Source organism: Herpailurus yagouaroundi, unplaced genomic scaffold, assembly GCF_014898765.1.
Source record: "Herpailurus yagouaroundi ecotype Mexico unplaced genomic scaffold, PumYag 77, whole genome shotgun sequence".
Lineage (NCBI taxonomy): Eukaryota > Metazoa > Chordata > Mammalia > Carnivora > Felidae > Herpailurus > Herpailurus yagouaroundi.
The window spans coordinates 54248811-54261404 of record NW_024412388.1 but is presented as its reverse complement, the minus strand read 5'-3'; the positions used below and the strand labels follow the sequence as shown (position 1 = coordinate 54261404).

Below are 12594 nucleotides of genomic sequence, written 5' to 3'. Positions count from 1 at the left end.
ATATATATATATATATATATATATATATAAAGTACATGGCACAGAGCCTGACACATAAAGTGAGGGCTCCATAAATGCCATTAGACTAATATTACTACCTTGTGACCTGGGTCAAATTTACCCCTCTGCGCCTGATGCAGAAAATAATAACTAGCTTGTACGGCTACTGTGAGAGTTACACATCAGAAAGAATATAAAGGCCTTGGCATAAAGGCCTTTGTTCCCTCCAGGGGGTGAGCTTTAATCAAGTAGGCTTCCCAGGAAAAAACACAAGGAAGTGACAAAAGGGCTGCAATGTTTTCCAACATTGCAAAGGAAGCAATGTTTTCCAAGAGTGTGGTCATTTCTAGGGTACCCAACATTTTACCCAATATTGAATTTTGAAAAGTTTCAGGGACACCTGGGTGCCTCAGTCAGTTAAGCGTCTGACTTGGGCTCAGGTCATGATCTCACGGTTTGTGGGTTCAAGCCCTGCATCCAGCTCTGTGCTGACAGCTGGGAGCCTGGAGCCTGCTTCAGATTCTGTGTCTCCATCTCTCTCTGCCCCTCTCTCACTCACACTCTGTCTCTCTCTGTCTCAAAAATAAATAAACATTAAAAAAATTTTTTTAAAGTTTCAAACATACAAAAAAGTTGGAAGCATTGCATGGTTCATCTCTCTATCCATCCTTAATTGAATTAAAAGAAAATTAAGTGGAAAGAGGTTCAAAGTCCTTTTCAAAGGCTCTTTTTGAGCCTTTATTTTCCCCTCCTGCTACAATATTTATAGAAGCCTTAGACCTCTGATTCTGGGGCCAGTCCAAGCAGGGTCAGGTGAATTCTCAGAAGTCTTGTCCTACCCCACAGTAAACCCCAAGGTCCCACCCAGACAAGAATGGGCTCAAGCCTTGGAGCTTTCCAAAATAAAGCAATGTCTCTGACAGACCCCACACTTTAAATAAGCTGGTACCAAGGAGCACTGTAAACAACCATTAATGGAAACGATCCCCTATCTCAATAACTGGATTTAGCGAAAGCTCAGACAGGCTCCACTGGCCACCAAGTCCTTTCACAGCTCTGCACAGGCCTTGTCTTGGTTGATGCCACTTCTGAGTCACCAGACCAGTGACTCATGCCCAGTAAGGGAGGCCATCTTGAGAGCAAGACTAAATGGAATTTTCAGGAACAATGAGTGAAACCCTGAACTGAACAAGAATAAGGCTTTTTATTGTCCCTTTCAAACAAAAGCAAAAGAGAAAATGTGGCTGTTAATATTGTGGGTTCAACTTCCTAGCTGGAAATTTTACTCTGACGAAAAACTGAGCAAAAAAGATCTTTTACGTTCTCTTGGAAATTTGAGAGCAAAAGAGACTTGAAGCTTATGTTCCAAATTAGGCAGACCTAATGACCTTTCAATGACTTGCCTCGACCCTCTTCTAGCTTAGTCATCCATTCCCAAAACATGCTGAGGTGGTGATGGCAGGCACTGCCACATTCAATCTTCCTCCATCCAGCCAAGCCCCTGTATGGTTTGCTCAGAGCATCTGTCTGGCCATAAAGGAGGTGAAACAGAGAGAGAAAAATTGCTGACTGGGGGTGGAGGAAGGTTTGTGATGAGGGTCACCACAGAGGAGGGCAGCATGACTGTAAGAAAAGGTAGGTAGGATCGCATGAAGCCAAGCTACAAGACAACGAAGAAGGAATTGCTACTTGGAACACCAGCTCTGTCCCAAGCACTCTTCTTAACATCATCTTCGTACATTTATTGGGAATTTATTTGCCAAGCATTGTGTTTAAAGCAAAGACTTTCACAGAACACTGCCTGGCTTTGCATCCCAGTGCATAACTTTGGAAACGTTACTTAGCCTCTCTGTGCTTCAATTTTCTCATCCGTAAAACAGAGGTGGTAAAACAAGGTTACCATCAAAATTAAATAACATAAAAATATGCACAGGTTTTGAACAGTGGCTGGCACACAGCAAGCAGTGCAGTTGTGTTAACACTTGCCGTTCCATCTTTTTTAGAGGAGAAAAAAGTGAGGCAGAAATGAAAAGTGACTTGCCAAAGGATACATAACTAAAAAGAAGTGCAGCTAGGATACTTTTTTCTCAAAACAACGTTGTGAGGGAGGTGATACCATCTTCCTTTTATGGATGAGAGTTTGCAAGCCCAAGAGAAGCCCAGTAACTTGCTCATGCTGGAAGTTACTCGTGGCAAATGGGATAGTTAACATTTAGAACCCACATTTGCTGACTTTAAAGCCTTTGCAGATCCCACTGGGCCAGAGTTTCTCAAACTTTAGCATACATCAAAATTACTGCAAGCCTTGTTAAAACAGATCTCTAGGGGCGCCTGGGTGGCTCAGTTGGTTAAGCGTCCCACTTCAGCTCAGGTCATGATCTCACAGCTTGTGAGTTCAAGCCCCTGGTCAGGCTCTGTGCTCACAGCTCAGAGCCTGGAGCCTGCTTCAGATTTTGTGTTTCCGTCTCTCTCCAACCCACCTCCTGCTTGCACTCTGTCTCTCAAAAATGAATAAACTTAAAAAAAACAACTTTAAAACATATTGCTAGACCCTGCTTCTGGTTTCTCATTTGGTAGCTCTGAGGTGGGAGCCAACAATTTGCATTTTTAACAAGTTCCAGGAGATGTTGATGCTGCTACTCTGGAGGCCACGCTTGGATAACCACTGTTCAACAATCATGCACCTGTATGCAGAAGAGATGCTAGGGGGAGAAAGAGAGCCTAAAGATCACAGGTCAGTGAGTCTTTTCCACTCTGTCACAGTGTTGATTACTTCACAGAGCCTAGCAAATATCCTCATGTTTACATAGACCTTTCCTATTTATGATCCCATTTGATCTTTCCAATATCCCTAGGTAGTAATCATTATCTCCACTCAATGTGACTTTTTTAGGGACATATGGCTAGAAAATGGCAGTGAGGAACTTAACTGAAGATCACCTGTCCTCCTCTCCAAGTAACTTGTCCTGGAAAGCACATATGCTGACAGAGACTGGCTATAGTTCCAATCTCTGTCTTTCCTGGGGAAGACTGCAGCTCAGGAAAGGGCTCTTTGCCCCACCAAGGCTTGGGGGGAGGTAATTTCTGGTGGGAGAAACTCAGAGCCAGTTTTCTTCCATTATTTCAAGGTCTACTTCTTAAAAAACACTTTCACCAACTATTCACTTCCTTCTCTGTAACCTAAAAGTTTTGAGATTTGCCTAAAATGTAGTTCTTTTAGAAAGGCTGGAAGCATTTGGAGGGTTAATTTCCATTGGAAACAGCTTCTCCATATTCCCATTAGTAAAAGCTTGAATGCTTAGGTATATTTTTTAAAGTTGTTTGGACATATAAGCCAACAAATGATTAATATCCAGAGTATTTACTTATTTTTTTAATGTTTATTTATTTATTTTGAGAGAGAGTGTGGGGAGTGGGGAGGAGAGAAAGAGGGAGAATCCCAAGCAGGTTCTGTACTATCAGCACAGAGCCTGACCTGGGGCTCGAACTCACAAACCATAAGATTGTGATCTGAGCTGAAACCAAGAGTCAAATGCCTAACCGACTCAGCCACCCAGGTGCACCAGTATCCAAAGTATTTAAAGAACTGTAAGTGAATAAGAAAAAGACAAACCATCAAATTAAAAAAAAAAATGGGAGGGGTGCCAGGGTGTCTTAAGCATCCGACTTCGGCTCAGGTCATGATCTCAAAGTCCATGAGTTCGAGCCCTGCGTTGGGCTCTGTGCTGACAGCTCAAAGCCTGGAGCCTGCTTCAGATTCTGTGTCTCCCTCTCTTTGCCCCTACCCTGCTCATGCTTGGTGTGTGTCTCTCTCTCAAAAATAAATAAACATTAAAAAAAACTTTTTAACAAAAAAAAATGGGAAAAGAGATGAATAGGCCTTATTCACACATAGCCAATATTCATGTGAAAAGATCTTCACTTCATTATTTGTCAAGGAAATTTAATGTAAAACAACAGTGCAGTACCATTTCACATTCATGAAATGGGCAAGCATTAAAAAGTCTGACAGGATGTAAGGAATCAAGAATCGTACACACTCCTGGTAGGAACAAGATTAGCACATGTATGGAGATCAGCTATCTTTCCAAATTAAAAAAGGATATACTTCTAACCCAGTAATTGTCCTTCTAGGTATTTATCCTACTTACAGTCACAAATGATCATATGGTAAATTTCAGGTGCATTCTCTTTGGATGTACCTCCATATCCGAAAGGATCTTTTCATTAAAAACACAATTTATTGAATATCTGCTGCATTCAGGACACAGTGTTAGGCTGAAAAGATGCCAAGAGTCCCCCAAAGCTAAACTCTTCTCACTTGCAGCCCTGGTGGAATAAAAAAGGGTCATGTGGAAGACCTCCTGGTTAGTACAGAAGGAACAGCTGCCCCTAACGAGCTTCTGGCCATGTTTTATTCCCACAGGTTACTGAGCTCTCCAGCCTCGTGACTAACCATCATTGGGATGTGATTGTATGGTAGACTATTTGAACTAATATTAATAAAAATAATAACTACCACCTTGTGAGCTGTATCCCAGGCACTTTATATACATTAACTCATTTGATCATCACCATAACTTATGACATAGGAATTACCATCTCTCTTTTGTTTATGTTTATATCATCTCTTTTATTTACATATGTGATACATGACTGAGTTTTGGAAAGATTTAGCACCTTGCCCAAGATCATACGGCTTATTACTGCGCCACTTACTGATGGCAGATTCAAATCAGAGTCTGGCACCAAAGTATATGATTCTAGATGCCCAAATTGGTGGCTATCAATTATGAAATGATGCCCCATCATTATGAGAAATTCAGACCACCTTTAAAAAAGATATCAAATAAAACTGGGATATGGATTTCTTTCATTGTAGGATATTTATTGATTTTACTTCTCTGCATTTTCGTGGAGGGAGATGTGGCAGAAAGAATGTATGGGCAGTCAGGCCTGACTCTGCCACTCACTAGCCATATGGCCTCCCGCAAGTCACTGTCTCTTGGTTCACCTTCTCATCTATAAAATGGGGGAAATAAACACCATCTGCCCTCCCTCCTTCCAGGGTGCTGTCAAAATGAAACAAGATCTTATAGTTGACCTATTCTATAAGCTGTAAAGTATATAATGTAAGACATTACAATGGTTGTAGAGGAGAGGGGGAAATAGAGAAATATAGTGATCAACCCAGATCTTACTTAAGAAAAAAGAGGTATGGCATGGCAATGAGCCCCAAAAAGCCATGGGTGAACTCTAGGACAGAAACAGAGAAGAGAGAACAGGACAGCTATGTACACAGTATAGACCTGGCTTTAAAAACCATAGAACTAGAGGGGCACCTGGGTGGCTCAGTCGGTTGAGCACCAACTTGGGCTCAGGTCATGATCTCACAGTTGGGTTAGTGAGCTTGAGCCCTGTAGGGATTCTCTGCTGTCAGTGTGGAGCGCACCTGGGATCCTCTGTCCCGCTCTCTCTCTGCCCCTCCCCTGCTGGTGCTCTCTCAGAAAAATAAACATTAAAAAAAAAAAACTATAGAACTAGAAAACTTATTCTAATCCATTTTACTACAGTGGGAATGTCCATTTAGTCCTCTTTCATAAACGTTCACACAACACCTGGAATTACACTCTGCATATAATTATCACTCAAGGAATACTTGTTGCAATGACCCTTCACTTTGACTCCTCAGGCAAACTAAAGAAAAGGGGTGGTCAGCCTTCAGGCCTATGAAGTTTCAACAACAGTTCAATGGCAGTGTGGAAGGAATTTAATTGTGCATTGACTAAAAGTAATAACCCATTCTTTGAAAGCCAGCAAGATGACCATACCAAGCCAATGTTGCTCTAACGACCGACAACAGAAAAGCTTGTTTTCTAATGCAATAAATAAATATTTAAAAGACAATTCTTGCTCTTCAACCAATTTAGTTTCAGAATGTTTACTGTGTGCCAGCACTTTACAATGATTAACACATTCAGCTCATCAATTCATTTAATCTTCAAAACAATCCTGCAGTGGAGATGGGTGGGGTGACCACTGTATCTATGACAGGGCCCTGGTGCAATGTAGTTTCTGCCCTGGGTCAGGTCGGCCATTTTAGAAATCAAGACATGTCAGTCTCTCAGAAAAAGAATCCTCAGATGATGGAAACAGAAAGAACAAGACAGAACCTACCCCACCCCCACCTCCCCCCACACACACTCACACACACACACACACACACACTCACACACATACTAGCAAACAGGTATCTAGAAGGTACCAAGCCCGGACTTAGCCTGGTAGGGGATATAAAGATGAAGTAGATGAGAGCCTGCCCACGTGGAATCTAAAATACCAGATGAACAGTGACAGATTCCGTAGAGGTGAGGACATACTAAAAGAAGAGGTTACAGGTGGCAGAAACCTGAGGAAGGCCTTCACAGAGAAAATGGCATTTGTGCACCCCTGATGGACAGGCGGGCTGAGAGAATAAGGAATGGATGGCCATTACAAATACGCACAAGGCAGCGAGCTAGCAGATCAAGTCATGTCCCGGCTTAGAACACTTCAGTAGCTTCCCGGCTCACTTTAGAAAGAAAAACCAAGCTCCTCCTCATGTCCTACCCAGATCCTGATCCAGGTCCTGCCTCCCTCACCTTCCCCTTGCTAGGCTCAGACACAATGGGAATGTTCCCACTTGTATTTCTCTCTGGCAGGAACACTCTCCCCAGGCTCCATGCTGGAGTAACTCCTACTCAGTCTTCAGGTCTCCGCTTAAATCATGTTGCCTCAGAGAGGTCTTCCCTGTCCATCCTTCGGCTGTGCAAGCCAGGGCACCTCTGCCTTTTTCCCTCTCCCAGCAGACTGTGGGATTCCTTCCCAGCACACACAGCAATTGGTAATGGGGATGTTAAGCCGTTTTATGTGTGTCATGTCTGTTTCCCCCTCTAGAAGTAGTGCCAAGAGCTGGGCCTTGCCTACCTTGTTCATTCCAGGCCCTGGCACACGGCAAGAGCGCAATAAAAACTGTGGCCACAATGAATGGAGTGCATCGGTGATTGAATAAATGTGAGTTAAGGCCCTCGTGGGGACAGGGTGGAAATGCGTTTGGGAAGTAGTTTCTTAGGAGTAGAGCTCAGGCGGTAACAGGGAATCACCGCAGACAGGTTGGAAAGGGGGTGGGTCTAGATGGAGTAGACCTTGAAGGTAGCCTTGGGTCCGGATTCATTCCCCCAAAAGGCTACTGCATTGCAGGCACCCGGCCAGGTGTCGGGCGAGACACAAACCTGAGTAAACCGTGTCTCCAAGGCACCCTGAATTCCTTCTGTCCAGGGTCAAACGCACACACAGGGGCTTCTGCGGGAAACAAGCTGCAACCACCCGGCCCAACAACAGATGCCTAAGGGGCCAAGGGGTGGAGGGAGAGAGGGGACAGTGCCAGACCGGCCCCCGCACTTCGAATAGCAGCCCCGGGAAAGCTGGGGGCGGGGGGTGGTCTTGTCACAGGGGCCGAGGGTCATCCTGGCCGCGCCGCCCCGGTCCTCAGGTCCCAGGGGCGGAGAGGTGGGCGCGAGCCGCCGCCTACGGCTGCGGGAGCCACCGCGGCCCCCCTGCAGTCGAGGCCGCGCCGGCCGCGCGCGGTAACAGGTCCCCCGGCAGGACCACACTCACCCTGCGCCGCCTTGGGAGCCGAGCGCGTCCTCCACAGCCGCCGGGTCGCCTTCCACGGCCGCAGCGAAGAAAACAGCCTCCGGCTCTTCTTGCCGCCCTTCTCAGTTGCTCCCATCTGTGCGCCCGCGCCCCTCCCCCGCTGCCGCCGCCGCCGCCCAAGGGTGGCCTAGCGCTGCCCCCGCCGCCGCGCTTCTGCAGGTGCCGGGCGGTCGCCGGGGTGGACGCGGCCTCCGGGGGAGGAGCTTGCGGCCGGGGTGGGGATGGGGGGGGGGCGGCGCCTTGCGCCCAGCCTGCGGGGTGCGGCGGCCCGACGCGCGGACGCTGCTTCGAGACGCCCCCCAGGGAAGCCCGGAGTGCCCGGCGGCTTTGCAGGTGAACGCTTTAGTTCCCCGTCCTTCATTCAAGAGACGTCGATGGAGTGCCAGGTCCCGCGAGGCATCATTGCTTAACACCGGAACCCCCGGGGAGGTGCGCTGATTTTATCCCCAAATTGCAAATGATCAAATTGAAGCTCGCGGAGGTTATAAGTCGTCTGCCCAGAGGTAAATGGTGACGTTTCCCAAGTTCTGGGCTCTAGCTGTATTTTTTCATACCTTCCTGTTGCCTCAGAATGATCCTACATTGTATTTAAAAAATATGTATTTTTTAAATCTAACAGATGTTCCTACTTTCCTCTTACAACAGCTCATGATTTTTTGAGAACCCATTCTATGTCACTTTTGGCACTTTTACATACATGCTATTAAACCTCACAGCATCCTGTGGGGTGGGAGGCATTTTCCCATTTTACAATTGAGGAACCCAAAATGGCAGAGCAGAGACCCCCTGCCCCACACTACTTTGTCTCTGTCTCTATTTTACTTGTAATTGGAAGTGTCTGGGAGGAAGCTCCAAATCAAGATCCCTTAACGCTTGCCTGGCTGCAGTAAGAATAACTAATATTTATGGGGTGGTTTTTATGTGCCAGATTTTACATACATTACCTTATTTAACTCTCCCAAAGATACTCAGGGGGAGAGAAATTATTAATATCCACACTTTACATAAAACAAACAGCATCAGAGAGGACAGGTTACACATATAAAGCCTTAATAAAAGTTGTATGCCTGTTGAATCATGAAACTGCCATTTTTCAAGGCCCAAATAGCATACACAACTTCACCAGGTGATCAAAATTAAAATCACCAAAGGAGGCAGATAAAATGTAAATGCCTCCAGATGTGTTACACTAGAGAAAGGCACATCAGTTTTGTAATATTTTGGCCACAAATGCACAACCTGAATCTAATCATAGGGAAATCTAAGGTAAACTCCAAATGAGGACTGTACTTTAAAAGTGGGAACGGTAGGGGCCCCTGGATGGCACAGTTCATTTGTTCCTTCAGCGTCCGACTTTGGCTCAGGTCATGATCTCAGGGTTCATGAGTTCGAGCCCCGCATCCATCCTCTACTGTCAGTGCAGAGCCCGCTTCATATCCTCTGCCCCCCTCTCTGCCCCTCCCCTATTCACTCTCTCTCAAAAATAAATAAACATTAAAATAAAAAGTGGGAATGGAGGTGGTACAGTATTCTTCCAACATCTTAAAAGATGAACAAAGGCTGTGGAGATGTTCTAGGTTAAAAGAGGAGACCTGGCAACAAAAATACCTGGCCCTAGACCACACCAAGTACTGGAGGCTTTTATCATCTGGGCCAACTTTCAAAAAAAATCGAAATATTGATAGCAGAGTAGATAAAGTGTTTACCAATGAGAAATTGATTGGAGTTGATAAGTACACTGTGGTTATGTGAGAAAATATCCCTAAATACACATTAAGGTATTTAGGAATAAAGGGTCATGATGCATTCAACTTAGCTTTAAATGGTTTAGGGGAAAAAAGTATCATATATATATGATACACACATTTGTGTGTGTTTGTAGGGGGGCAAGTAATAAGGAAATGCAGCAAAATGTAAATAATAGGTGAATCTGGAAAGATACGTGGGTATATTTTGTAAGTTCCACAGAAAAAGAAAATAAAGCGGTAAGAATTACTCTACCTGATATTAAGGCCTACAATAAAACTATAGTTATCAAAACAGTGCGGTGTTGTCAGAGGGATAGACACATAAATCAATGAAACAGAATAAAGAACCCAGAAATGAACCCATAGACATAAATATGCCAAGTGATTTTTGACATTGTGTGAAAGCAACCCAATAGAGGAAAGATAGCTTTTTCTACAAGTGATGCTAGAACAACTGGACATCCATTGGCAAAAAATGAACCTCAAAACTAAACCTCAAATTTCATACAAAAATCAAGTCAAATGAGTTGCAGGCTTAAATGTGATATGTAAAACTATAAAAATTCTGGGAAAACAAAGTAGGATAAAATCTTCTAGTATCTAGAGCTAAGCAAAGAGTTCTTAGACTTGTTACTAAAAGCGTGATCCATAAGAGGAAAAATCAATAAATTGGGCCTTATCAAAATTAAGTACTTTTGGTCTGTGAATGACTTTGTTAAGAGGAAGAGAAGACAGGCTACAGACTGGGCAAAAATACTTGCAAACTACATATCCAACAAAGGACTCGTATTTATAATAAATAAAGAATTCTCAAAACTCAACATTAAAAAAATCCAATTAGAAAATGCACAAAAGACATGAACAGATATGTCACTAAAGAGGATATACAGATAGTAAATAAGCACATGAAAAGATACGCAGCATCATTAACCATTAAGGAAATACAAATTAAAGCCATAACGAGATATCACTACACACCTATTGGAAGGCTCAAAGGAAATATAGTGACAACACCAAATGCTGGCAAGGATGTAAAGGGAGAAGCTGGATTAGTCATACGTTGCTAGTAGGAATGTAAAATGGTACAGACACTCTGGAAAAGTTTAGCAGCTTCTTACAAAACTAAACAAACAACTACTGTAAGACCAGAAATTGTACTCTTTGGGTACCCATCTCAGAAATTAAGAAAACTTATGTTCACTCAAAACCCTATACACAAATGTACATACAAGTTCTGTTCGTAATAGCCCCAAACTGGAAACAAGTCAGATGTCCTTAAATGGGTGAATGTTTAAACATGTTGTGGTACCTGCAGACCACAAAATGATACTGAGGAATAAAAAGTAACAAACTACTGATACAGGCAGCAAACTATATAAATCTCCAGAGAATTTTCTTGACTTAAAAAAACCAATCCCAAAAGCTTGCATACTGTGTGATTCCATTTATAGAACATTCTTGAAATGGAGAAATTATAGAAATAGAGAATATATAGTGGATGCAAGGAATGAGGGAGGTAGTTGTGGCTATAAAAGGGCAGCACAGGGAATTCTGTGGTGATGGAACTGTTACTGTAACCTTGACTGTGTCAGTGTCAACATACTGGTTGTGATTTTAGATTAGAGTTTTGCACAATGTTACCATTATATTAAAAACAAGTGATTGTGGGATCTCTGTTTTAGTTTTTACAACTGCATGTGAACATATAATCATTTTTAAAATAAAATTTTAATTTTTTAAAAAAGTTACATATCTACAATTTAGTATAGTTTGCTCCAATATTGAAAAAAAGGTTGAGCCAGGATTCAACCTAGATTGCCTTCATGGCTACACTCAACTGTATGATGAGCCCTGGCTCACTGTGGGAAGCCAGGGACCATCTGCTAGGTCTCCAGGAGGACTTCGAAAGGTCACAGGAGCACAGCGACTCAGGTCGGTCAAGAAAGGCTAGATTAACATTTCAGTTTGGTATGAGGCCCTTAGTGGTCTAGATAAATGACACTCAAAAAGTACTAATGTGACAGTCCTATATTATTCTTTTGCTAATCCAGAAGAACAGGAAGATACACAATAAGGAAGGGAAAGTGGAAGAGACCGGGAAGAGCATGGAAACTGCGAGTATCTTCTCTATCAGCAACAAGCTGTCTTTTCTTCTGCACCAACCTTCACTCCCCATGGCATCCAGACTAAAGTCTAAAGAAACAGGCCCCAGAAGAGGTGATCTAATTAACAGTGCTACTCAGGAATAGTGGCCACATGCCACCAACTCATAGCCTAGACTAGGATTGCCCTTTGCTCCTAGGTCCTCTTACCTGGCCCTGGGGTTAGGACACCTGGAACCTAGTCTTGATTACCCCAATAATCTGTAAACTATTGGTCCCTTCTCCTAGCTTATACTTCTTTAATCACCACAACCACCCTCACTCCCTTTAGTGGAGGGGACTTAATCAGATAATCTAAAAATTTCCTTCTGGGATCTGCCACCATCCTTCCCTGTATGTCCTGACTCTCACTCACTGGTTTTGGAATTGTGCCAAGTGACAGGAGCCCCAGTGGGCCTGTCTTAGAGACTCATCTTTTCTTCCATTGTGCTGGCCTGTCCAGTGGACCGAAGCAGCAACTTGGGGCCCACTTGCTCACTGCTTGGATTTCACTGGCCAGGGCAGGATGAGAAAGACATTCTTTGGCTTGCCCTTTTAGTCCAAACATCATGTGATTTCATGGCACTCTTCCAGCTCAGAGCTGAAACAAGGCCAAAAGCCTCTGGCTCCCACAGTCACAGCTTGCTCCAGGCAGATCCAGTGGGGAGCCTTCTCCCCAGTCCCTAGAGTCCATGGGAAAAGAATGCAGCCTGAAGGAAGATCTAAGTAGAAACACCCAAGTGCCCTCAGGCACGTTAATGAGCACTAGCAACATGGAATTTCTTTTCAAATGTCAAAAATGCAAAACAAGCCCACTTATTTGTACAACTGGATCACTGGGTGTAGGAACAAAAACAAAAAGAAAAGAAACCTTGAATTCCATTCCTGTCATTGTGTTTACAAAGCTAAGTCCAGAAACATGAAAATGACAGTCCTCAAAGTCAATGGAATACAAGATTCTCCTGTGTGTGTGTGTGTGTGTGTGTGTGTGTGTGTGTGTGTGTGTGTGT

At 43.8% G+C, this 12594-nt stretch overlaps 1 protein-coding gene across 1 annotated transcript in view; it reads right to left on the bottom strand.

Annotated features, from left to right (window-relative positions):
- The window catches only part of DNAJC6 (DnaJ heat shock protein family (Hsp40) member C6), a 150992-nt gene extending 143195 nt beyond the window's left edge, over window positions 1-7797 (bottom strand). Inside the window, exon 1 of the mRNA XM_040470511.1 lies at window positions 7657-7797. Coding sequence (XP_040326445.1) covers window positions 7657-7771 — 115 coding nt within the window. The 5' untranslated portion in view covers window positions 7772-7797. The remainder of the gene's footprint in view (window positions 1-7656) is intronic.
- Window positions 7798-12594: the final 4797 nt, after the last annotated feature.